The sequence below is a fragment of the Myotis davidii genome, unplaced genomic scaffold (genome assembly GCF_000327345.1).
Source record: "Myotis davidii unplaced genomic scaffold, ASM32734v1 scaffold933, whole genome shotgun sequence".
Lineage (NCBI taxonomy): Eukaryota > Metazoa > Chordata > Mammalia > Chiroptera > Vespertilionidae > Myotis > Myotis davidii.
The window spans coordinates 1,288,271-1,313,436 of NW_006285240.1; the positions used below are offsets into that span (position 1 = coordinate 1,288,271).

The 25,166-nt window shown below is 34.6% G+C and overlaps 1 protein-coding gene and 1 long non-coding RNA gene across 5 annotated transcripts in view; both read left to right on the forward strand.

Moving 5' to 3' along the window:
- PTEN (phosphatase and tensin homolog) overlaps window positions 1–10,492 on the forward strand; it is an 85,882-nt gene extending 75,390 nt beyond the window's left edge. For all 4 annotated transcript variants that reach the window (XM_006755851.1, XM_015558828.1, XM_015558829.1 and 1 more), the window contains 2 exons: window positions 3,384–3,608; window positions 7,009–10,492. In XM_006755851.1, the coding sequence (XP_006755914.1) occupies window positions 3,384–3,608; window positions 7,009–7,194 (411 nt within the window). In that variant the 3' untranslated portion in view covers window positions 7,195–10,492. The remainder of the gene's footprint in view (window positions 1–3,383; window positions 3,609–7,008) is intronic.
- Window positions 682–1,182, forward strand: LOC107181842. Its single transcript, XR_001512547.1, has 2 exons — window positions 682–792; window positions 849–1,182. It is a non-coding gene; the product is annotated as an uncharacterized LOC107181842 (long non-coding RNA).
- Window positions 10,493–25,166: the final 14,674 nt, after the last annotated feature.

Sequence of the window (25,166 nt, forward strand, 5' to 3'; positions counted from 1 at the left end):
AGTTTTATAAATATTGAGACTTACGTTTATGGAATTTAGTATAACTTTGTAGAGTATATTTTTCTTTCCTCTTGTGAACATGTAATGATTTGAATATTGTGGATTTTGTTACATGATAGAGACTTTGAAATATTGCAGCAAAATAACTTTTAAAACTTACAGTTCATAGATGTGCCAGAAAGTTATTCTTAACATCATTTTAGTGTTAAAGTTTTTATGTTACTATAGTGCTAGAAGTCTAATCTTGGGACTTACTATTTTTGAAATAGAATTGACTTTCATGCCAGCAATAGAACCTTATGTTGAATGTTCAGATTAGGGAAAATCTTGTATTGATTACATTTTGACCTAATTTATATTTATTAATTTGTTTTATATCAGGATTATAATAGCAGAATTACTATTTTGTATATATTGCTAATATTAATAATTAAAATAGTTTTTGACAGTTTGCTAATTAAAGGCATTTCCAGTGAAATGATACTTATATGTATTTAACCATGCAGATCCTCATTTTGTGGTCTGCCAGCTCAAGGTGAAGATATATTCCTCCAGTTCAGGACCCACACGTCGGGAAGACAAGTTCATGTACTTTGAGTTCCCTCAACCATTGCCTGTGTGTGGTGACATCAAAGTAGAGTTCTTCCACAAACAGAACAAGCTAAAGAAGGTTTGCACTTTACTTTTATTGGGAAAAATATAAAAAATAACCGTACCTTGAATAGTAACCTCAGATCTTTTGTGTAAAGTATTTGGTTAGGCAGAAATCAATCTGTAAGGAGATATTAAAAGGTTTGTTTCATTTTATAAGTACCGCGCGCTAACCGATTGCGCCACTGGAGCTCCAGGTTTATTTCATTTTATGACTGATATCTAATGAATTAGAATTGTTTTTCTGTTAGATTTCTGCATGCATTGCTTACTATGGCATTGATGAGCCATTATAATGGTAAAGAATCCTATTAGAAGGCAAAGGACAGAAGACCTTTTAAAGTTATATGTAATTTGAGATGAATTTCCTTTAACTTGAGTTATACAAAGAAATTTTGTAAAAATACTAAAGATTGTATACATACTACGTGAAATCAGTTATAATCCTCTTAGAAGGGTGATTAATTACCTGAGAAGAAGTTAGCAAGGGATCATGAGTTTCAAATAAACTTGGTCTGTATGTATAAATAAGATCTGTTTCATGGTCTTGTATAATGACACAAACCACTTTCCCCCATTTTGGTTTCTGTTTCTTACAACTAGGTCATTTTATATTTTGCTTCCTCAAATTTACTAAGTATTTCGAGTTTTAGCTAGAAGAGAAATAGGTATGAAGAGGAAGTAATAAAGTGAAAAAAAATGTGGTATTATTTAAATATACAGCTTTAAAAAAGTGAGGTTTGCGTCTTACTGATCTATATTTAGAAAATGTAAGCTCATTTTAAAACAAACTATCTTGTTTTAAAATGTAAGTGAACATTTAAGATGAAGCTAATGTACAAAATTTTTAATTGGTGATGAACAAAAATACTAGCTTTTGTATATTGTTACTGCCTCTTTAAACATCTGTATAGCACATTACCAATTTTTAGAAATTTTCAGTAATAGGATTGATTTAGTTTTCCTGATTTTTAGCTTTTTTTTAAAAAGAAAATAAGAGAAAGTTTCATTTACTACAAAAATTTTTAACTCTACTTTGACTTATTAGAAGAAATATAATTTTCTTTATTTAGAATCCAAGTAGTTAGGAAATCACAAAATGTTAAACTGATTTTTTCACCAGAAACCTAGTTCTTACCTGTCCTATATAAATATATTTCAGTAACTTTGAAAACTATTTTTTAATAATCCAAGAAGTCCTGGCCGTTGTGGTCACCAGTTCGATTTCCGTTCAGGGCACATGTCAGGATTGTGAGCTCAATCCCTAGTGGAGGCGGGACGGACGTGCAGGAGGCAGCCGATCAGTGATGTTCCTCTTTCATCGATGTTTCTATCTCTATCACTCTCCCTTCCTCTCTCTCTAAAAATCAGTAAAAACCTATAAAAAGAAGATGATAACTATTTAAAAAAAATCAAAGAAGTGTTAGCAAATGTTCTAAAATTAAGGTAGTTATTTTTTCTTCTATTCATTGTAAGACAAGTACACTTAAAATCTTATATTTTGCTTTTAAAAACAAACAGGCACCTGAATCACTATTTCCCTGTACCTTTAGGAGTGTGCTTATTCACATTTCAGTTATCACCTGTGCATTACATTAACACATGCATGTAAAATTAAAGATTCGATTAAATACTTATAATATATGTGTATTTTGGATTACTTACATTCATTTTATGTGATTTTTCTCTTCCTGTTATAAATATTTGCAGTGATTTAAACAAAAGCAGGTTTAGTATAATCAGTGTATTTATATGGAATTCACGTTTTTGGAAATTTGAATATTACTAGCTTATTTTCTTCTGATTCTAAGTAAAATATGTGTGTAGTTACTAATTAAGTGACTTTGGTAAAATAATTAAAATTAACAAATATTTTTTAAAAGGCAGTGCTGAGTACTGTTAAAAGCTACAAAGACATTTAAGATATAATACTTAAGATCTTTTATGGGTGGGATAACTTAAAGATTTAGAATAAAATATTTAAATGACCAGATAAGATATCACAAGGCTGTACATCTTTAATTGTCAAGTGATCCATGCAGACCAAATTCTAGTAAGTGAGGGAGCATTTTCTTGGTTGGTTAAGAAAGGTTTGAAGTAATGAACTTCTGTTGCCATTTTTGATTAAGAAGACCTCATATTAGTAAGAAGTGATTCCTTAAAAATAAGCATTTTATAACAAAAAAGTCAGAAGTACTTACTGTCTCCCCTCCCATCCATATTTTATTATGAATTTTTTCAAACTTTCATTGTTACTTAAGAAACTAGAGCTGTTTAATGTTTGTATTGCCATAGCAGTAAAAATGTATCTGCCTTGCTTCATTGGGAAGTTGTACCTGAATACTTCAAGAACTTTTGTTAAAGTAAATTTTGTAATAGCTTTTTGAAACATAGAGGAAATTAAATCCATTTCTGAATTTTTAAATACATACATACATGCAAACTCAAAACATTTTTTTTAAAGGCTAGTATTAGACTAGAAAGGAGATATTTTACTTAAGGTTTTAGAGCAAGAGTAAGCTATCTTATAACTTGTGGAATTACATTTTTGGTTTAAAATGTGAAGAAAAGAAAAATCATGTGAATTAGATACCAGCAGATTGCTAAGTATTAGTCTTTGTGTTTACCTTTATTCAAAATATTAAATGACATGGCTTATTTTGAATTCTTGTGGCAAATGTTGAATATAGGTAACATTTTTCTTTTTAAAAATATGTCATTTTATTTTTTAGGACAAAATGTTTCATTTTTGGGTAAATACATTCTTCATACCAGGACCAGAGGAAGAGTCAGAAAAAGTAGAAAATGGAAGTCTATGTGATCAAGAAATTGATAGTATTTGCAGTATAGAGCGATCAGATAATGACAAGGAATATCTAGTACTCACTTTAACAAAAAATGATCTCGACAAAGCAAATAAAGACAAGGCCAATCGATACTTTTCTCCAAATTTTAAGGTCAGTTAAAAACATTTTGACGAGTTGGTGGGTGGCTCTTTGTGTGTGCTTCTTTTATTCTAGGTGTATAGCTAGTGAAGGCCTTGCTTGACTAATTTTTAAATATTATTTAGAAGTAATATTTTTGTAGCAGCAATCTGATAGTTTCTAATAAAATTCAAGTTGTGTAAAAAGTCATGAAAACTGTACTTTCCTTATTTCTTGTTGTTTGGTTAAATTTGAGGCAGTCGTTTGGGAGGAGTTAAATAAGTGGGATATAAGGAGAAATGGGTGAAGTAAAGGATAGAAGAGAACTCTTAATTATTTGAGAAGAATTTATATGGGATGTTCTCACTGATTTTACTCTTGTACTCCTCCAATTTATTCTCAGTCCCTCACAGTGATCTTAAAAATAGATTGATTGTGTCACTCCTATTTACAATTTTTAAGACGTTATAGTCTTTGTTATGCCCTACAGTGATTTGCATTACTTAGCACAGGCCCGCCCACCTCCTACATCAACTGGAGACACAGTCTCTCCCTTTTCCCTGAGATTCACTCATATTGGTCTTTCTTCATCTCTTCAAAGTGCTAAGCTCTTCTGCCTCTGGTCTTTCCAGTTCTTTTCCTCTTCCTGTACCTCTCCACCCTCAGCCTTTTCCCTACCCTTCACATAGATACCCTTCTCCTATTCTAATCTATCTTCAATTTTATGTAGCCTGAAAGGCGTTCTCTCATCATCCTCCCCTCTTATCGCCTTTCTACAATTGTTTCCTCTTATTATTGAATTATTTGGTTTGTTTTAATTTCATATATTTGTGAGTGTGTGTGTATTTTTCCGTTTCTCTGCATAGGTAATAATTCTCCAGGTTCTGAAATGGAGGTTTGACATTTTTTTTATTTCCCTTTCCTATTTCATACTCTGTTTGACTTCCTCCCCTTGTTTTGACTATACCTTCCTACTGTCGCTCTTTAAAAATTTTTACTTTTTTCTTCATTCCATGTGTATATATAATAATCTTAATCATAGCTTAAAAGTGTAAGAATATTGCTAGTAGTAATAAAATAAAGGGGGTGGTTACACATTTTAACTGAAAATAGATCCAATATTAAGTACCTTAGATCATATATTTCTTTAAAGTATTTAGAAGTGTCTTTTAGAATCCATGTTTACTTTCTTTTCTCCAAGTCTACATTTTTCTCAATCACTAGCTTTTAAAGTATAACTTGTTCTAGTTTTGTTTTCTGTTTTAATATTATATTTTATACTTATGATTACAAATAAAAACTATTTTAATTATCAGTAAACAAATATCACATGTTGGTAAGTACTATGAAAAAATAAAGCAGAGGCTCGGCTGGCATAGCTCAGTGATTGAGTGTTCACATATGAACCAGGAGGTCAGGGTTCAATTCCCTGTCAGGGCACATGCCCAGGTTATAGGGGGCATGCAGGAGGCAGCCAGTCAAAGATTCTTTATCATCATTGATATTTCTGTCTCTTCCTCCCTCTCCTTTCCTCTTTGAAATCAATAAAAATATATTTTAAAAAATAGAGATGTGATAGAGAATGATCTTGTGTTTTTTAACTGAATGGTTAGAGAAGGTCTCCCCAAGCAGGTGACATTTAATTAGAGGCCAAATGAAATAAGTGAGCTACACAAATATCTGAGAAAAGAGGGAAGAGCAGGTACAAAAGCCCTGAGATATTAATGAGCTTGATGTATTTGAGGATCGATAAATAAGAAGTCATTTTGACTAAAGCACACTGTGAAGACATTAGAGTGTATTTATTTAGCACAGGAAAGATGTAATTTGAATGTTCATTCTGTCCACTTCTTTAATATATATAGGCTGGAGAGGAGATAAGATTGGAAGCTGTTGCAGTGGTTTAGTTCAGATGAGAAGTGGTGGTGGTTTGGACTAGAGTAGTGGCAGTGAGGGGTAATGAGAAGCTATCAGGTATACAGTTGACTCTTGAGTGACATGGGTTTGAACTGCACAGATCCACTTATATGAGGATTTTTTTCAATAAATATAGAATCGGCTCTCTGTAACCCCGAGTTTTGCATCCATAGATTCAACCAACAGGGCCAACTGTATGCATTGTTTTATGCCCTTCTATATAAGGGACTTGAGCATCCACAGATTTTGGTATCCACTGGAGGATATTGGAACCAATCCCTGATGGGTACCAGAGGAATAGCTGTAAAGTTTTGGGGGAGTCGAAAGTTATACACAATTTCCAAATGCAGAAGAGTTGGTGCTCCTGACCCCTTTGTTGTTCCAGGAGCAAATGTTTATGGATTACTGCTGTAAAAGAAGGAGAAAAATTGATGACTCTTGGATAATGTGGGGAGAGGTCCTAGATATAATAGAGTAAGCAAGGGATTCCAGTTTAAATCACACTAGATATGTGGTCTTCAGCAGGTTACCTAATCTCTCTGGGCCTTAGCTTCCTCTGCTTTAAAATGGAATCCCTGTCTTGTAGAGCTGTTTTGACAATTATTTCATTTAAGCCTGTAAGGCCCTTGGCTGTCTATTTAAACCACTGTATGATGTTAACTTCTCCATCCTTTAGGTGAAGTTTTTAGGGCTAATGAGATCTTAAACATAATTGTTGATCAGTATTTTATACAGTACTAGAGGCCTGGTTCACGGATTCGTGCACTGGTGGGGTTCCTCAGTCTGGCCTGTGGGGATCAGGCCGAAACTGGCTCTCCAACATCCCCTGAGTGGTCCCAGATTATGAGAGGGCACAGGCCAGGTAGAGGGCCCCCACTGGTGCATGATCAGGGTTGGGGAGGGACTGAGGAGGGCTCCAGGGTGTTTCCGGCCCGTCTTGCTCAGTCCCGATCCCTATTGGGCCAGACCCCAGCAGCAAGCTAACCTACCGGTTGGAGTGTCTGCTCCCTGGTGGTCAGTGCACATCATAGCAACTGGTTGAACCAATGGTCAGACACTTGGCATATTAGGTTTTTATTATATAGGATAATATTTGTATTTGTTTAGTATTTTTATATCAGAAAATACATTGATTTTCAGATAGGTAATAAGTGAAACATTCTTTTGGAACTCAATTGTTAGTGAATTGAATTTTGTGATAAAAATATATTTTGTGAACTGTTGATGAACTTCAGTCTCAGTGTATATTTCTTTTGTATATTTGGTTAATGCTTGAAGTTAATGCTTATTAAAAAAATTTATTAACATGCCAGTTTATCTTTTCAGCATATAGGAAAAGACAGTGTAAGAAATTTTAAGAAGGGGGGGGGTCATTTAAAAGGCAGCTGCATTTTAAAGATCATGTTTGTCATAGTACTTAAAAATGAATCTGCTAAAAGTATATATCTATACTAAGTAACTTAAGATTAGTCTGATGTATAGATTTTCCATTTAAACTTTTCTCTTTTTTCTCTAGGTGAAGCTGTACTTCACAAAAACAGTAGAGGAGCCAACAAATCCAGAGGCTAGCAGTTCAACTTCTGTAACACCAGATGTTAGTGACAATGAACCTGATCATTATAGGTATTCTGACACCACTGACTCTGATCCAGAGAATGAACCTTTTGATGAAGATCAGCATACACAAATTACGAAAGTCTGAATTTTTTTTTTATGAAGAGGGATAAAACACCATGAAAACAAACTTGAATAAACTGAAAATGGGCCTTTTTTTTTTTTTTTTTAATGGCAATAGGACATTGTGTCAGATTACCAGTTATAGGAACAATTCTCTTTTCCTGACCAATCTTGTTTTACCCTATACATCCACAGGGTTTTGACACTTGTTGTCCAGTTGAAAAAAGATTGTGTAACTGTGTCATGTATATACCTTTTTGTGTCAAAAGAACATTTAAAATTCAATTAGGATAAATAAAAATGGCACTTTCCCATTTTATTCCAGTTTTATAAAACGTGGAGACAGACTGATGTGTATACGTAGGAATTTCTCATTGTGTGTTCTGTCACCAACTGAAGTGGCTAAAGAGCTTTGTGATGATATACAGGTTCACATCCTACCCCTTTGCACTTGTGGCAACAGATAAGTTTGCAGTTGGCTGGAGGAGTTTCTAAAGGGTTTTGCTACATTCTAATGCATGTATTCGAGTTAGGGGAATGGAGGGAATGCTCAGAAAGGAACATATTTTATGCTGGACTCTGGACCGTGTAACATCTCCAGCTATTTTCACACACCTTTCTTTAGCATGCTACAGTTATTAATCTGGATATTTGAGGAATTGGCCGCTGTCACTGCTTGTTGTTTGTGCATTTTATTATTTTTTTAAAGCATATTGGTGCTAGAAAAGGCAGCTAGAGGGAGTGAATCTGTATTGGGGTACAGGAATGAACCTTGCACAACATCTTAAGAATCCACAAATGAAGGGATATAAAACTAATGTGGTCATAGATAAGAAACACAGCAACAATGACTTAACCATATAAATGTGGAGGCTATCAACAAAGAATGGGCTTGAAACATTATAAAAATTGACAATGATTGATTAAATATGTTTTCTCAATTGTAATGAATGCTCCATCTCCTGTGTAATCAAGGCCAGTGCTAAAAGATGCTCTTATTACCTACATCAGTCAACAACTTACACATATTTTATTAGTTTTCAATCATATACCTGCTGTGGATGCTTCATGTGCTGTCTGCAAGCTTCTTTTTTCTCATTAAATATAAACTGTTTTTGTAATGCTGCACAGGAAATTTCAATTTGAGATTCTACAGTAAGCAGTTTTTTTTCTTTAAAGATTTATGATGCACTTATTCAGTCCAATAGCTGTCAGCCGTTCCACCCTTTTGACCTTACACATTCTATTACAATGAGTTTTGCAGTTTTGCACATTTTTTAAATGTCATTAACTGTTAGGGAATTTTACTTGAATACTGAATACATATAATGTTTATATTTAAAAGGACATTATTTGTGTTAAAAAGGAAATTAGAATTGCAGTAAATTTCAACACTGCACAAACAATAAGGCATTTACTTTTTCAGTAGAAGTTGTCCCACATAATGCTTTTTAACAATTTGCTATTGAAAGAATAGATTTTTTTTTTAGAGGTGCAGTGTTGAATTATTTCTTGATAGTGCTAGTGTTAGAACTAGGGCTTCTTTTTCACATAAGTATCATATATTTGATATGCCCAGACTGCATACTATTTTAAGCAGAGTACAACTACTAATGTAAAGCTAATGTGAAGATATTATTTAAAAAAGAATTTTCCCCCAGAAATTTGGTGTCTTTCAAATAATAGCTTGCCCTTGAAACATTTGAATATCCAGCCAATTTATTTCTTAATGGTGTAAAATCTCATTTTCAATAACTTATTGGTGCTGAAATTGTTCACTAGCTGTGGTCTGACCTAGCTAATTTACAAATACAGATTGCATAGGACCTATTAAAGCAGCATTTATAGAGTTTGATGGTAAATAGATTAGGCAGAACTTCATCTAAAATATTCTTAGTAAATAATGTTGACATGTTTTCCATACCTCATCAGTTTTCATTCAGCAAATACAATTTTTAAATTTTTAACAAAGCTCTTAGGATTTACACATTTATATTTAAACATTGTTATATAAAGAATTGATTGACTGCTCATAAATTAAATTGGTAAGGTTAGAGACAACTGTTCCTAAGATCTCACCATTGGAATTTATATGCCACCTTTCGTAAAAGCTGAAAATTATTGACTAAGTTGAAAATCATTGATGTTTTGAAGATAGTTATTATTACTGTTATTTGTTACAGTTTTGGGCACAGTATATTAAAACATAACTTGTATTGTTCTGATATGTAACATGGAGGGCCAGGTCATAAATAATGACATTATAATGGGCTTTTGCACTGTTATTATTTTTCCTTTGGAATGTGAAGGTCTGAATGAGGGTTTTGATTTTGAATGTTTCAATGTTTTTGAGAAGCCTTGCTTACATTTTATGGTGTAGTCATTGGAAATGGAAAAATGGCATTTTATATATATATTATATATATATAAATATATATTATACATACTACTCTTCTTTATTTCAGTTACCATCCCCATAGAATTTGACAAGAATTGCTATGACTGAAAGTTTTTGAGTCCTAATTAAAACTTTATTTATGACAGTATTCATAATTAGCCTGAAATGCATTCTGTAGGTAATCTCTGAGTTTCTGGAATGTTTTCATAGACTTTTTGGATGTGCAGCCGCTTACATGTCTGAAGTTACTTGAAGGCATCACTTTTAAGAAAGCTTACAATTGGGCCCTGTCCCATCCCAAGTCCTCTGTAGCTCCTCTTGAATATTTTTTGCCATAATTGTTAAAGGGTAGTTGAATAAATAGCATCACCATTCTTTGCTGTGGCACAGGTTATAAACTTACGTGGAGTTTACTGGCAGCATCAAATGTTTCAGCTTTAAAAAAATAAAAGTAGGGTACAAGTTACATGTTTAGTTCTAGAAAATTTGTGCAATATGTTTATAACGACGGCTGTGGTTGCCACAAAGTGCCTCGTTTACCTTTAAATACTGTTAATGTGTCATGCATGCAGATGGAAGGGGTGGAACTGTGCACTAAAGTGGGGGCTTTAACTGCAGTGTGTGGCAGAGTTGCCTTCTACCCTGCCAGTTCAAAAGATCAATCTGTTTTCATATAGAATATATATACTAAAAAAATTCAGTCTGTTAAAACAGCCTTACTCTGATTCAGCCTCTTCAGATACTCTTGTGCTGTGCAGCAGTGGCTCTGTGTGTAAATGCTATGCACTGAGATACACAAAAAATATGTGTACAGAATAATGCCTCATACCAATCAGATGTCCATTTGTTATTGTGTTTGTTAACAACCCTTTATCTTTAGTGTTATAAACTCCACTTAAAACTGATTAAAGTCTCATTCTTGTCATTGTGTGGGTGTTTTATTAAATCAGTATAATTTAAATCGCTTAAATTTGTTAAAATTTTAAATAACGGGCAGCCAAATATGCTTAATACATTTTCTATTAAGTTTTTTTCCCCCCCTGCTGTCCTTCATAGTCTACAATTATTAAAACATGGGCTTTGTCACCTTGGGAGTAGAGTATCAGTCTACTCATGTTTGAGAAAGGCACTTTTTAGGGCTTTAGTCAATACTTAATACATTGTTTTAAGCACATTACATTACATAACATTCTAATCTTGAAAAACTTCAAGATTGAAAATTTTGTGCCTTTATTTTTTAAACTAAGGCAGACGTCTGCAGGTAATTCCCCAGAACGGATTTGATACTTCAGATTTCAGTTTGTGGCTTTTTCATTCTTTATGATTCTGTAGTCTGCCATTAACATATGGGAAGCTTCATCTACTCATTGTGATTAGTGCCATTTAAAAATTTCTATTCCAGAAGAGTTTAAAGAACTTGGTGTACTTGAATCCAACCTTGTTATTTCTAATCTTAAAAGCTTAAAAACTAAGGCATATCCTTTCAACAAAGCATAGTAAGGTAATAAGTGTGGCTGTACAAGTGTTTTGAAAATAAAGCAGAGCATTTATGTAACAGTGGAATTTAATGTTATTTCAAGTTTAAATTTTCTCCATGTGACTTTTTAAAAGTGAATGTGAATAATGTATAATATAAAGAAGTATGAGAAGTGTGTATACACACAATTTCTTCCTTTTTAAGTATATTTAGAAACAATACTGGAGTCTAAAATTGGTGATTTCTGAAAAATAGGATTTGCTGGCAATTTTGTTTTTGTTCATGCTCTTACTATAGTATAATTTGAGCTGCTTAGTTAAGTGAATGCCATCACCATTTCCATTGAGAATTTAAAAATCACCAGTGTTTAACATGCAGGCTTCCAAAGGCTTACAAAAAATCAAGACCCTTAAATCTAGTTGATTTGCTGCTAATGTGAAACATTTTTTGTTCTTTTAGTCTTGCCAGACAGGTAACCTCACATCTAAAACAGTCTTAAGTAGCTTCAGTATAAGTTTTGATTAGCAGTGCTATTACTACTACAGAGAGAAATGTTTGTGAAATAATAAATATTCATTCAGAACTGGTATAAGGACAGTATCTAAAAATTAGCAAAAAGTAATAGAGAAAAATATTTTAAAACTTTTAAAGATGAAATGTTAGAGATTGATTTTCCTATGGAATTATATAGCTATAGGAAGCCTAATGGTTAAGTCACTTGTCAGTTGTTTTAAATTTTTAGAGCAAATTTATCTTTTTTTTGGCCTGATGTTGCTATTTTTCCATCTTTCAAGAAATCTTACAAATATATCAGAATGTTTGTAGCCACTCTGGCAAATTCATATTGGTTGGTAGCTTTTAAATTTAAAGTGAAAACAGAAAAGGACAAAATAGTTGTGTCAGTGGTAAAACATTTGGTTCTTAAATTAGTTATTTTGAGAATACTTTCCCATAACTACAATGAAATCATTACTCATAATCCCACCACCTGGAGACAAAGCCATTATCAATACCTTAGTGACTATACAATCATTTTTCTATATATTCATGTTTATTTTCTTTAAAAATGAAATTTGTACTGTGTGTACTCTCAAAGCCTTTAAACTTAGTATTTCTGTCATGGGTTTGTAGGATGTGCAGTTATATCAGGAAATGGACAGTGGCTTAATTCTTTCTAATGCTACAGATGCAGTGTGTGTGTAGCTATTGAGAGCCCTTTCCAATCGCATGGGTTAACCGTGAGTGTTTAAATATTGTTGGCATCGGGATGGTATAGATGTCTAAGTAAATAAAACAGCCACATTTAGTTAGTAAGAACAAGCTTAACACTAGATACGACTCTTTAAACACCATTTTAAATATTTGCACTTTGGAATTTATGTAACATAGATAAACAAGAATATGTGAAGCACTATTAGTAATCTTCATCACCTTTCTATTTCCCTTAAAGGTGGGAAAAGGAGGATGAGATTTTCAGTTTTTATAATTCCCAAGCAGTTGCTTAGAGTGAGTTATTTAATGCCTTAAAAAAAGGAAGGCTACTGCTGGTTTATCACTTTGTTGTCTTTAAATCTGCATGCTCATGTGACTTCCATTACATCAAAAAATATCTCAGGAATGTTTCACTATTAGCAGCTCTGGAACTTGCCATGCTTAATATAATGGTGGGCTTTATACCAGAACATACAACTCTTGACAGTTATTTGAGAATTTTTGGTGAAAAACAGTTTATTTGGAGGGTAATACATAACTTATAAGCCAATGTATTGATATCTTAAGGAAAAATTTGCATACATAAGTGAAGTCAACTGCCATCTTTGAGGATTACCACATTATAAAATCTGCATATTTTTTTAATGAACTTTTAACAAGGATTTATATTTTTTTAATTAAAAAATAATTTATTTCTCTTTTGTTGCATGTGGATTTTCATTTGTCCTTAAAATGGTTAGAGAGTTTGTTTCTGTGGAATAGAGCGAGACTTGTAGTCATGGCTCCAGTGTTTCAGTTTGTGAAATTTGTATACTGTAGTGAGATTCTTAAAATGTTTAGGTGTGGCTTTCTGTATCATTTATTGCCTTTATTTATGTGCACCTTTAGGATTTTCTGCCTACTCTGTACAGTTGTCCAAATGATGTCCCTGGTTTACAAATTCCTTTGCAGTTTCTATTTTGTTGTTTTTCTTTGTTAGTTTTTTTTTTTTTACTATTTAAATTGCCCTAATGGGCAGATTATAAGTGTGTGTGTGTGTGTGTGTGTGTGTGTGTATGTGAGAAAGAGAGAGTACTAGACTCCACAACTTTAGAAATTAAAATAGTTTGATTCAGGCAAACAGTTCTCGCTGGAAGTTCACAGTTCAATGTAATGAAAATGTTACCCTGGATGACCTTTGACATACAGTAATGAGTCTTGGATATTAATAGGTATGTTAGTGATATCTTGATAGGTGCATTAATGAATTATTTTCAAAGCTGTGCATTTAACCAAAGTTGGTGTATTGGAAATGTTTATATCAAGTTCCATTTGGCTATTGGTGGACATAAAAAATAGAATGCTTTCGTATAGAGAGTATTTTTTCTTTAACAAATTAAAAGGATACTTATTTTGAATAATTGGTTTTAAACTTTTTATTCAGCAAGTATGTATCAAGTCCCAGCTGCATATAACAGAGGCTTGGAATACATTGCTAATCAAAACAGAGACCCTTTTTTGCCCTTGAGGAGTTTCCATTCTAGTAGACGAAATAGATTTTATTAAAATAATGATAAATTGTGATACATGCTGTGAAATATGAGATGCATAAGTTACAGTAATAATCATACATTCCATATGCTTTTAAAATTTCCACCTCCTCTTTTAGATGGGGCCTTTATAACTAGTTTATTCCAGTGAAATAGAACTGAAAGTTATGTTACATTTCTGAGGAAAGGTATTAAAAATGAAATTTCTTGTACAATCCTAAAGCTTCTGTCTTTCTATAATGCCGTGACCAGAGACATGTTTTGTTCAGTGTGGGTCTTGAGTGACTTTTTAGAACTCCCTCAAATATTTTTGCTACATGGAATATGTTAGACATTAGCATGAGCAGTAAATAATTATCTTAATTTACACTGATATTCTGGAAAAATTGTTAGCATAATTAATTCTGTCCTAACTAATGCTTTGGAAGGATCAGGGATGAATTTCTTGAGCAACCAACAGGGAGATAAGAATGAAACAAAATCAAAAGTGACATATGTAAACAACGTGATGCAGTAAAGAAACTAAAAGTCACTCAGTAGTGGCTGAGATGCTTGGGATATGAATGGGTGAACAGCAGATCCCTGCCACATGGAGCTTACATTCTAATAAGAGAGACTGGGTGATAATTAACATACCATATATAAGGTAGTAAGTGCTGTGGGGAGAAGATGTGGAAGAGGGTTCCCAGAGGTGGAGAGATTGCAGTGTTGGATAGGGGAGCCGGGAATAGGCCTCACTGGGCAGGTGAGAATTGAACAGACTCATCAAATAGTGGTGGAATTTTTTCATCCTTTCATTCACTGAGCTATAAAATTTTATTCTCACCTTTTACAACTCTATTAATTCCTGATTTAAGATTATTATTGGTATATCTAGGGAGAGATTTTAAGGGTATCACCCCAAATAGTCACAATGTTCTAAAATCATTTCGTCTCTAAACTGGTTTGGCAAAACCTATAAAAATCTTTTTCTCCTCATACTAAGAGTTAAGTTCATTTTTAAATTTTTCTTACAATCTACTAAATGTGGTTATATTTTGAAAATAATTGATATTACTTTCAGTAGAAGTTAAAGTTAATGGCCTCAAACATTTCTGAAAAACTGAAAGGAAATGTCGTTTATGATTTATTGATGGGAAACAAGTTACAAATTTTTAGTTACTTGAAAAACAAGAGGGGTGAAATTTATGACCTAGGCTTATATGTTTTAATTATTAGCTCATAAGCAGAAACCTCTGGAAAAATATCAGTATCTAAATAGTAAAAGAAATACTTTTTTTTTTCTTTCACAAAGAGAGAATCCCCCTTTTCTACTCCATTTTAAGATCCAAGAAGTTTAACTTTGTGGTCAAGGGAAATAGTATAATTGAATTGATTTAATACAGTAGAAACTTACAACTATTTATCAGGGCAGGTACATATAATTGGCCATGATATTTTGAAAGAAAGGAGTAACTATTAACTTTTAATACTTGAAGATTCTACATGATTTCAAAGACCTTTTTCTTCGCAATTTTGCATCTTGTTTTTACTCGAGTCTAATGAAGCTTTTTATTTTTCCTTGCATTTTACTTTGCTTGAGAAAGAATTTAAGGTATAGCTAAATGGGATTCCTCATTGTGAGAAAAACTGTCATGTAAATTTAGAAAAAAATATTGCATATATCTTTTGGTCTTGACCTAAGGATAAACTTCACTTACTGGAAATGTCTCTTGAACCTACCTCATTGAGTTTGAAAGTATTTTCCAATAGTGTTGTGATTGTTCCTTTAAACATTGATAAATAGCCTCCTCCTTAATTTATAAGGATATATGTCATGTTTTACAGTAGTATTTACTCTTCTTGAAATCTATAACTGTTTCCTGAGACTTGGAAAATTTAATTTTGTTTTTCTGTTTAACAATATAGTTAAATGTGACCTGCAGATATTGTGAAACTTATCTAAAATATAATCTGTAAAATACTCTATAACTATGACAATGCTATCTATGTAGTAAAACTTTAAGAGAGCTAAAGTAGTTTAATTAACTGACAGAATACTCCATGACATGCAAATTAGGAGGAAGTATTAGCAAATTAGAGTCACGTTTATGTTTCTCTTTTCAATTTGAATCATGTTTTTGAAATGAAAGTTCTAATTTTCCATTCTTTATGATCTATAAGGAAGAGAAATGCATTTAAATTTTATAAGTAGATGTGAAAATTATCAAACTACTTAATTCTCAATATTACATGATGATGTTATTGTCAAGAACGCCCACCATTTTACATAGTTAATTCTCAACAAGGGAACTCTGTGTTCTTTAGGTAATTAATTAGCTAATACTTTGTGTACTGTGTGTGGCCATCATAATTCATATGGATAATGCATGAGCTTCTTGAACTTATTAAGTATTGCTGTATATTCAATAAATGAAAGGGAAAATAATAACTTCTAGTCTTTAGTAAAAGAGTAGGCATAAGGTACACTTTCCCTTTGCAAGACTCAGCAGACACCACTAATGTGTTTAGCTGTTCTTGGAGAAGATGGAGCATGTTTCTATAAAAAAAATCCAATAATATTAAAGCAGATATATCACTCTGAACATGATTTACTGAGGTAACAATGGCTTGAAGGTATTTGCAAACCTCAAGCAACTTGAATCTTTTCTCAAGAAAATTAAACACATTTCTACCTTAGAAAACCGGGAGGCCCATCTTTAACAATCATAGGAATTCTGTGATAAGTCAGCTACCTGGAGACTAAAATAAGGAGCTCAGAGAGGAAGGAAGCTGAAGAAAAGAAGTGCAGGGAGATCTCAAACTAACTTAGTACCAGGGGGATGGTAGAGGGATAGGAAAATAATATTATTTTGAGCTTTTAGTTCATACTAGACACTGTGATAGACATTTCACATGTTTTACCACCCCCTTCAAGGTAGGCCTCAAATTAAGTACAAAACAAATCAGAGGACTTACATTACCCAGGTGTCACAGCTAGTAAGTAGGAACCTGGATTCGAACCCCAGGCAGTCTGCTACCTCTTACACAGAATCGAATTTACAAAGCAAACTAAAAACAAAAGCCTAAACAATTAAGGAGTAATGAAATCATGCTAATATTCTTTATTACTGACAAAGGTAAAGCAAACTTTAGTACAAGCTTTAATTCCTGAAAAATTAAAAGCAAAGAGAAGTACTTAACAATTGTTTGAGCCATAAAAGAGAAAACAAACAACTCTATGTATCTTGTAACATACTTGACAGGTAAGATGCTAACACGACACATTTTTATATCAAGACTGAGAATGAGAGCTCTTTTATTTGCTAGTTTAGTGTTAAATCCATTGAATAAACTTGTACTTGAGTTTTGCTTGAACTAGAATACCCAGTTTTAAGTCCTTGGCTCTCAGTAAAGCAGGCCAACCAGCAACCCAACAAGTATGTTGCTTGTCTACTTTGTCTAATTGGAATCAGAAAAGGCCATAGCACTTACATTTTAGAGTGGGGAAGCAGATTTTACACAGATGGGCGAACAAGTGCAATGGCATGGTGTAGGACAGTGGCGAACCTTTTGAGCTCGGCGTGTGAGCATTTTGAAAAACCCTAACTTAACTCTGGTGCCGTGTCACCTATAGAAATTTTTTGATACTTGCAACCATAGGAAAACAAAGACTTATATTTTTGATATTTATTTTATATATTTAAATGCATTTAACAAAGAAAAATCAACCAAAAAAATGAGTTTGCGTGTCACCTCTGACACGCTTGTCATAGGCTCGCCATCACTGGTGTAGGAACAAATGTGGCCATTTAGGAAACGAGAAAATAAAGACTAGGGCAGAATAGTGACAGAGCAGAGGGGTGGAAGATAAAATTTTCGAATTAGGCAGGGGAAACTCTGGTTCTAGCCAATGTGGAATAAAACTACTCAAGTCCACCTCTTTGTTTGTTTGTTTGTTAATCCTCACCTGAGAATATTTTTCCATTGATCTTTTTTGGAGGGAGGAAAAGACAGAAAGAAACATCAATGTGACAGAAACACATTGATTGGTTGCCTCCTGCAGGCCCCAACTCAGGCCAGGGAGGAGCCTGCAACCAAGGTACATGCCCTTTACCGGAATCTAACCTGGGACCTTTTCATCTGCAAGCTGATGCTCTATCCTCTGAGCCAAACAGGCTAGGGCAAGCCCACCTCTTTTGCCAATGCAATTAAAAACCTCTGGACCAAATACAAAAGCAAGTACTTAAGAACTTGGAAAAGTGAACAAAAGCAGGCAGATTGTAAAGGAGAGTCTGGAGTTGGAAAAGCAACATATATGAAGATATTCTTCATTTTTTTTCTCTTTTATGGCTTTTCCCCAAGGTGGCCCAACCCCTGGAGCTGCACAACGGTGGAGAGCATGAGTAACTGAAACTCAGAGAAATCCAGCTTTCTGGCCAGAAGACCCAGGAAAAGTTTTTTGTGGGCCAGGGAACAGGTGAGGGGGAGGGAGAAAATCCTGAAGAGGAGAGAGCTGGAAAGAGGATCCTCTAATTCTGTGTGGGAACTTCCACACATCCTGGCTCACTCCTGAGCAGGCATACACAGAACAGACCCAAGGAGCCACAGAAAAGTCCTAGAAAATGAAACAGATCTGAACCACCACTCAGAAGATGAGACAGAGCTTGGGTTCTGAGCCTAACTGGGTTGATTGTCTGCTTAAACCCAGAAAACTTTAACAAGATCCAGAATCGATACAATCTAGCATCCATAATTACTTAACTAGGAAAGAGCCAGGAAAATGTGACCAACTCAAAGGAAAAGGCAAGAAACACAGGTCTCAGGATAACCCAGATGTGGAATTATCAAGTGTAAAAGCAGCAATTATGACATGCTCCATGAGTTCAAGATAAACACACTTGAACTGAATGAAAAGATAGACTTTTCAGCAGAAAAACAAATTACAAAAAGAACCACATGGAAATTTCATAGCAAAATGTACATCTGAAGTTAAAAATAAAAATCATTGCATGGGCAATAAAAAAATAGAAATGATAGCCCACAGAATTAAAGATAAATTAATAAATGTTTAGTTCTAATGATGACTTGGAAGTCTTAAAGGTGGTAAATGAGGCTTTAAAAGGCAAAATGTATTTGATTTGGAATTAGCTAGGGGGAGCCTTAATAAGATATTAATCCAAGTACCTTTATGGGGCTCCCTCAGATATGTGTGAAGAAGTTTCTGCTGTTTGTCAATTACATTTAGTAAAGAATTAGCATTATCGTAGGTCCACCATGATGATTATGAGAATTTTCTAGTAGGGTTTTATACAGGCTCAACATGTAAAAATGTTTCAAATGCTCTGTGACTTGCAGTGTCCAAGGTGAAGTATGCAATGACAAAGAAAAGCCCTCTGATTGGGCCCATCAAGTTGTGTACCTGTAATAAAAGCACTTTTTGAAACATAACAGACTTACCACTAGATAATGCCATGCTCATCCTCAGAGTCGGTGCCTGGTAATTGCTTTGCTCGCCTGCTCATGCAAACTCTGATTCAGCCTTTGCAGTTAGCCCCAAATATGAATGTTATTACAGAGAGTGGAAATCAACCCATCCTGTAAGCACAATACATGCGTTTCAATTTTGTAACAACAAAAAAGCAATGTTTAATGCTGCTAGTACCTTAGAAATGTGTTAGGATAAATCATTAAGGTGAGTTTGGAGCAAAACTGAACTGGTATTATGATTGGAGAAATGTCTTTCTGAGGAAAGAAGATAAATTTAAGACTTTTGAATACCTCCGTCATTGTTATAATTAGCACCATATTATTCTTAAAAGGTGATACAAGTCCTTGGAGTGACAATGATAATTGTGGATTTAAGAGTTTAACAAGTGTTGCCATTTAATTCTCATAAGGTAGGAAGTACAATTATATCCTTGTTATACATGAGGAATTGAGGTACAGGAAGGTTAGTCACTTACTGAACAGAGCAAAGCTAGTAAATTGTAGAGCCAGAGCTTAAATCCAAGTCAATCAGATTTCCAAGCCTAGGCCGTTGCCTACTGTGTTACATGTTACCTCCTAAAACAACTTCCTGAGACCTTTCATTTTCTTTACTAAGGCCATAGTCTTCAAACTGGAAAGGCTACAGCAGTGGTGCAAGAAGCAATTCTCAAGATTTTTGGCCTCAGGATTCCTTTACATCCTTAAATTTTACTGAGGACCTCAAAGAGATTTTGTTTGTGTGGGTTATATCATATTAGAAATTAAAACAGACATTCCTTATTACCTGAAAAATATCTATTAATTAAAAATAACAATACTAAACATTACATATTAACATGAATAACACTTAAATAAAAATATGCTTTCCAAAACAAAAAATTTAGTGATAAGGGTGGCTTTTTAAAATACATCTTTTCTTAGCTATCACTTGGCTTAATAGAAAACAGTGGATTCTCATCTATGCTTCTGCATTTAATCTATTGTGACATGTTGTTTGGGCTGTAGTATATAAAGAAAACATGGCCTTAAACACATATGTAGTTAGAAAAGGGAGAAGTATTTTAATAGCCCTTCCAGATAATTGTAGATAATTTTATTTGATACTACCAAACTCATCAAGTTTTAATTTCTTGCAATATGGATTTGGAAACCCTCAATGAACTTTTGTACTCTGTTTAATTCAAATGCATTGATTTATCTTGTTCTTTGAATGGATTTTATTTTTTTACTCATTCATGATTTTGTAACATCATCAAGCATGAGTTATTTGGAAAATATTGGTTCACTAACTTGTGTAGATCTTCCAAATTTTGACATACTTATTATACAATGCCAAAAAAAAAATCACATTTGTTAATATCACCCTGAGCTCAGCATAAAAGTCTTTAAATACTAGGAAGCTGTCAAGTTCACAATGGCAAATGCAAGTTTTTAAAAATACTAATTTTTATTTATTTAAAAGTTAGAATTTTATTACTAACAACAAATACTGTTGTTTTCCTGAAAGGGTCTCAATGTTTGAGTGGGGCTGCAGGCCACACTTTGGGGATTACTGGTGTAAGAACTTTGTGGGGGAAGAAGCAACAGTTACCTAAAAGGCTCAAACAAATTAACTTTTCGGGTGCTGAAGGAATTTGAGAATAAGATCTCAGAATCACTAGGAGTAATCTGTGATGGGTTAGGGGAAATGGGAGAGAGTTCAGACACACAGAAAAGATTGCCTTAATTCTCCAGAGGGATGTATTCTGGGTAACAAAGGCCAGTATGTTTAACACTGATTCCCAGAAAAAGACTATGCTATGTTCTGTAGGAGATAGTTTAAGAACAATAGAAAATAATTCAGCAATTAGCAGATGTCATGAGGGCTGTGTGGGTCATCTCAAAGTTCATTTTCCTTATATGATCATGTGACACATGTTACACATGATGTACATTCTAAAATGTTTAAATAACTATAGAAAGACAATCTAATAATTTGTATAGGTACTATTTATACAAACCGCACGAGTCTTATTTGATTAAAAACCATTTACACATTACCTGCCATATGCAAATGCTGTGTTAGGCAAATGGTAGGTCTTAGAGGCACATAGGAGGATAATTAAAAGGATTTGCCTTGAAAACAGAAGCCCAAGAATATTTTCAAATGTGAGAAATTTGCCTTGTGAGAACAAGTAGCATGGTGTTATGGGAAGAGGATAGACAGCATAGGAGTTAAACATCTGGGGGCTCATCCTGCCTTTGGCACCAACTCAATGGCTGGCCGTGGGCATTTACTTCAATTCCAGACCTGCGTCCATACTGTAATATTGAATGAGGGTAAGGCCCCTGACAGGGTGCAGTTGTACCTTCTCACCCCATGGAACATACCCAGAGTTAGGAATGGAATTTTGGGGAGGCCAACTTTGTCTCACAATTAGTAACTTCCTAGCTCTGTGCTGTCCAATACTATAGCCACTAGCTCCAGGTGGCAGTTGAGCACTTGAAATGTGACCAGTCCAAATTGGGAACCACTGAAAGTATAAATTGCACACCAGATTTTGAAGACTTACTAGGGAAAAAAATGTAAAATTTCTCAATAATTTTTTATATCAATTACATGTTAAAGTGAGAATTTGGGAATACAGTGAGGCCTTGACTTACGAGTTTAATTCGTTCCGTGACAGAGCTCGTAACTCAAATTACTCGTATGTCAAATCAAAAGTGAACGAGTGAGACACGTGATGCTGGGCTGATGTTGTGGTGTTCACTGTGACATTTGCTGTGCCAACTAGCGGTGGGGTATCTGAAGCTGGCTCATAACCTGAATTTTAGCTCACAACTCAAAGCAAAAAATTGGCCAAGAGATGGCTCGTATCTTGAAAAACTCGTTAGTCGGGACATTCGTAAGTCAAGGCCCCACTGTATATTGGGTTAAATTATTAAATTAACTTCACCTGTATCTTCTACTTTTTAAAACATGGCTACTGCAGAATTTAAAATTATACATATGGCTTACATTATATTTCTACTAGACAGTGTTGTTCTAGCTAAGTTTCCAACAAAGAATATTAACTTGAATAAAAATCTAATTGTACCTTTTGATGTACGTGAGCGGAGGTATCTAAGTCACAGTTCTGACGAGAGCTTCACAGAAGATTCCAGTTGCTGTGCATTTGGTCTGTATTGCATTCTCAATCTGTGCTCAGATGATGGCTGGGGCTCCAGCAGCTTTGCTTCCAGGATTCGTCAGTGGAGGGTACAGGAAAGGGCCTAGACTGGTTGCCTGATATAGGCACTGGGGACTTTCTCTCCGCCCCGCCCTTTTTTAAAATATATTTTTATTGATTTCAGAGAGGAAGGGAGAGGGAGAGAGAGATAAACATCAATGATGAGAGTGAATCACTGATTGGTTGCCTCCTGCACACCCCACACTGGGGATCAGGCCCACCACCTGGGTATGTGCCCTGACCAGGAATTGAACCGTGACCTCCTGGTTCATAGGTTGACGCTCAACCACTGAGCCATGCCACCTGGGCTCCACCCCTCCACACTTTTTTTTTTATTGGAGTAGAGAATCATTCAATTATTGAATGAATGAATAAGTGTACCAACTACATGTGTGTGTTTCAGGTAAAATGACTGATAGGGTTCAGGCTTTGGACCAGGTCAGGCAACTGGTTTTATTCTGAATGCCACTGTTTACTAGCTCTGTGACCTTACTTACCCACTTCGTGCCTCAGTTTCTCCATATGTAAAACACAAGGTTTGCATGTGCAGTTTGAATAGAGTATAGTAGATTTCCCTGGAAGCATGGCATGCTACTGAACGTCCTTGGCAATCCAATGGCCTAAACACATCTTGCAAGAGAACACTACACACAACAACAACACCCTTTAAAAAGTACCTTGCCTGTGGACAAGTTGTTAAAACGTGTTCTTACTTCCTTGCCTCCATCACCACCTGTGCAGCACGTTTTAGAGCAATTTCACATGGCTTGTGTTTAAAGCCAGTTAGTACACTGCCTGGACACCCTTTGGAATTGATCTTTCAGTAAGAGGGCATTTGTGGGTAAGTGGAAACTTCATATTCAGTAAAGACCTGTTACAGGCAAAGTGATCCAAGGTGCTCTCTCTTTCTGCGTTTCCCATCCAAACCTGGCAGCATGTAAGAGGAAGTAAGTGTTTATCTCATATGCCTACTCTCTGACTCAGGATTCTAAACCTTAGGGCTGGATTATTTTTGTAACCCACACTTCTTGGCAATACTATTATACTCCTCTGTCCAGCTCTCTCCCATTCCCCAGAACTTGACTGACCTGCTGGGTCCATTGCTCCCACCTCCTCTATTCTCTTTCTCTCAGAATCTACCCTTGCCTTCTGCTGAGCAGAGAAAAAGAAAATAAAGGTTGTCATACTGCATGGACTGCCTCAACTTCCTGCCCCTCTAATCATCAGCCAGCCCTCTATCTCCTTCAATCTACCTCTCTGTTACTTTGATGAAAAAATATCAACCTCTTGTATAAGGCTAACTTTTCTACTATACTCTTATTCCTTTCTTTTCTGAGACCAAGACCATGTTCAATTGGATCATCTCTTTTGTATCATTTCTTGAAGTTTATAAATATTCTAAATTCCTCTTTTTTTTAGTAAAGGAAGAAAAAGAAGAAAGCCTTCTTCATCTTGAATTCTGTTTAGTTATCTGTCTCCCTTCTCTTTTCAAAAAGAAAATCTACAATTGTCTCTACTTCCTCACATATCATTCACTCATTTTTTTATTGATATTTACCATATTAATGTAGTTACTAATGCACATTCAAAAATCACACACATAATATGTCAACTTAGAAATATTCTAGACTTCATCAAATTATCAATCAAGTATAAAGGTAGAATATATAAACTTTCAGATATTTCGGGATGCAGAAATGTTATCTCCTATGCAACCTTCTTGGGAAGGTATGGGAGAATGTGTTCTACCAAAATACAGAAGTAAAGTAAGAAAGAGGAAGACATGGGAGCTGGGAAAGGGGAGGGAGAGCAGCAAAGGGAAGTCCTAAAAATAAAAGCTGTGTAGCAGGCCTAGAGAAAACCCAGTCGAGGGTGACGCAGACAGAGGGAGTCATCAGGGAGAAAGGTCTCTTAAGGAGAAATGGAACCAATGTGTTTGAATGTATGCAAACAGTTATCAATAGGTAGATGACAGAGATGTTCGAGCATTTTGGAGAAAAAAATGTTAGAGGGTTAGAAGTACATTAAACAAATCAAACATGAAAAGATGGGTAATTATCAATTCTGGGAAAAAGGAAGGGCTGAACAAGACAGGGTGTATGGTTAACAAAGGACTATTGGTTCTTCAGAAGCATTACTACAGATTATTATGATGTAAACACTGATCAATGCTTTTACTGAAAATTGTTGAGCTGTTGGTTGTGGTGGATGGTGAGCTGAGGAGAAGGGTGATGTGGAAGAGCTAAGTCCTCATCCACCATCATAGGAAGTCAGTAGCTAACACCTAAAACTTAAAATTGATGAAGAAAAAATACAAGTATGATGTTCAGCTAAACATATAAAGGCAAATACTACCAAGGAAAACAAGAATAGTTGAGAATGGGTTTGAGACATGGCCTTTGGAGTGTAGGGCCAGAGCATGCAGTGGGGGTAGAGATATAAATCTGTTCTTTGTCATAATAAACCTTTTAGCATTATTTGAAGTTTAAAATTAGGTACATATGCTGTTTAAATATAAAATAATTGTAAATTAGGCATCCGATTGGGATGTCAATGCTCCCCAGGATTCTAATCTCTCTCTTCCCTTCTTTTATTCCAACAACCTTCTTCTATTTCATGATATTCAGTTATTAGTACTCTATAACTAATTTCTGGCTGCCCTCAAAATGCACTGCTTCCCCTGTAGCCCTCTGTAGTGGGAGC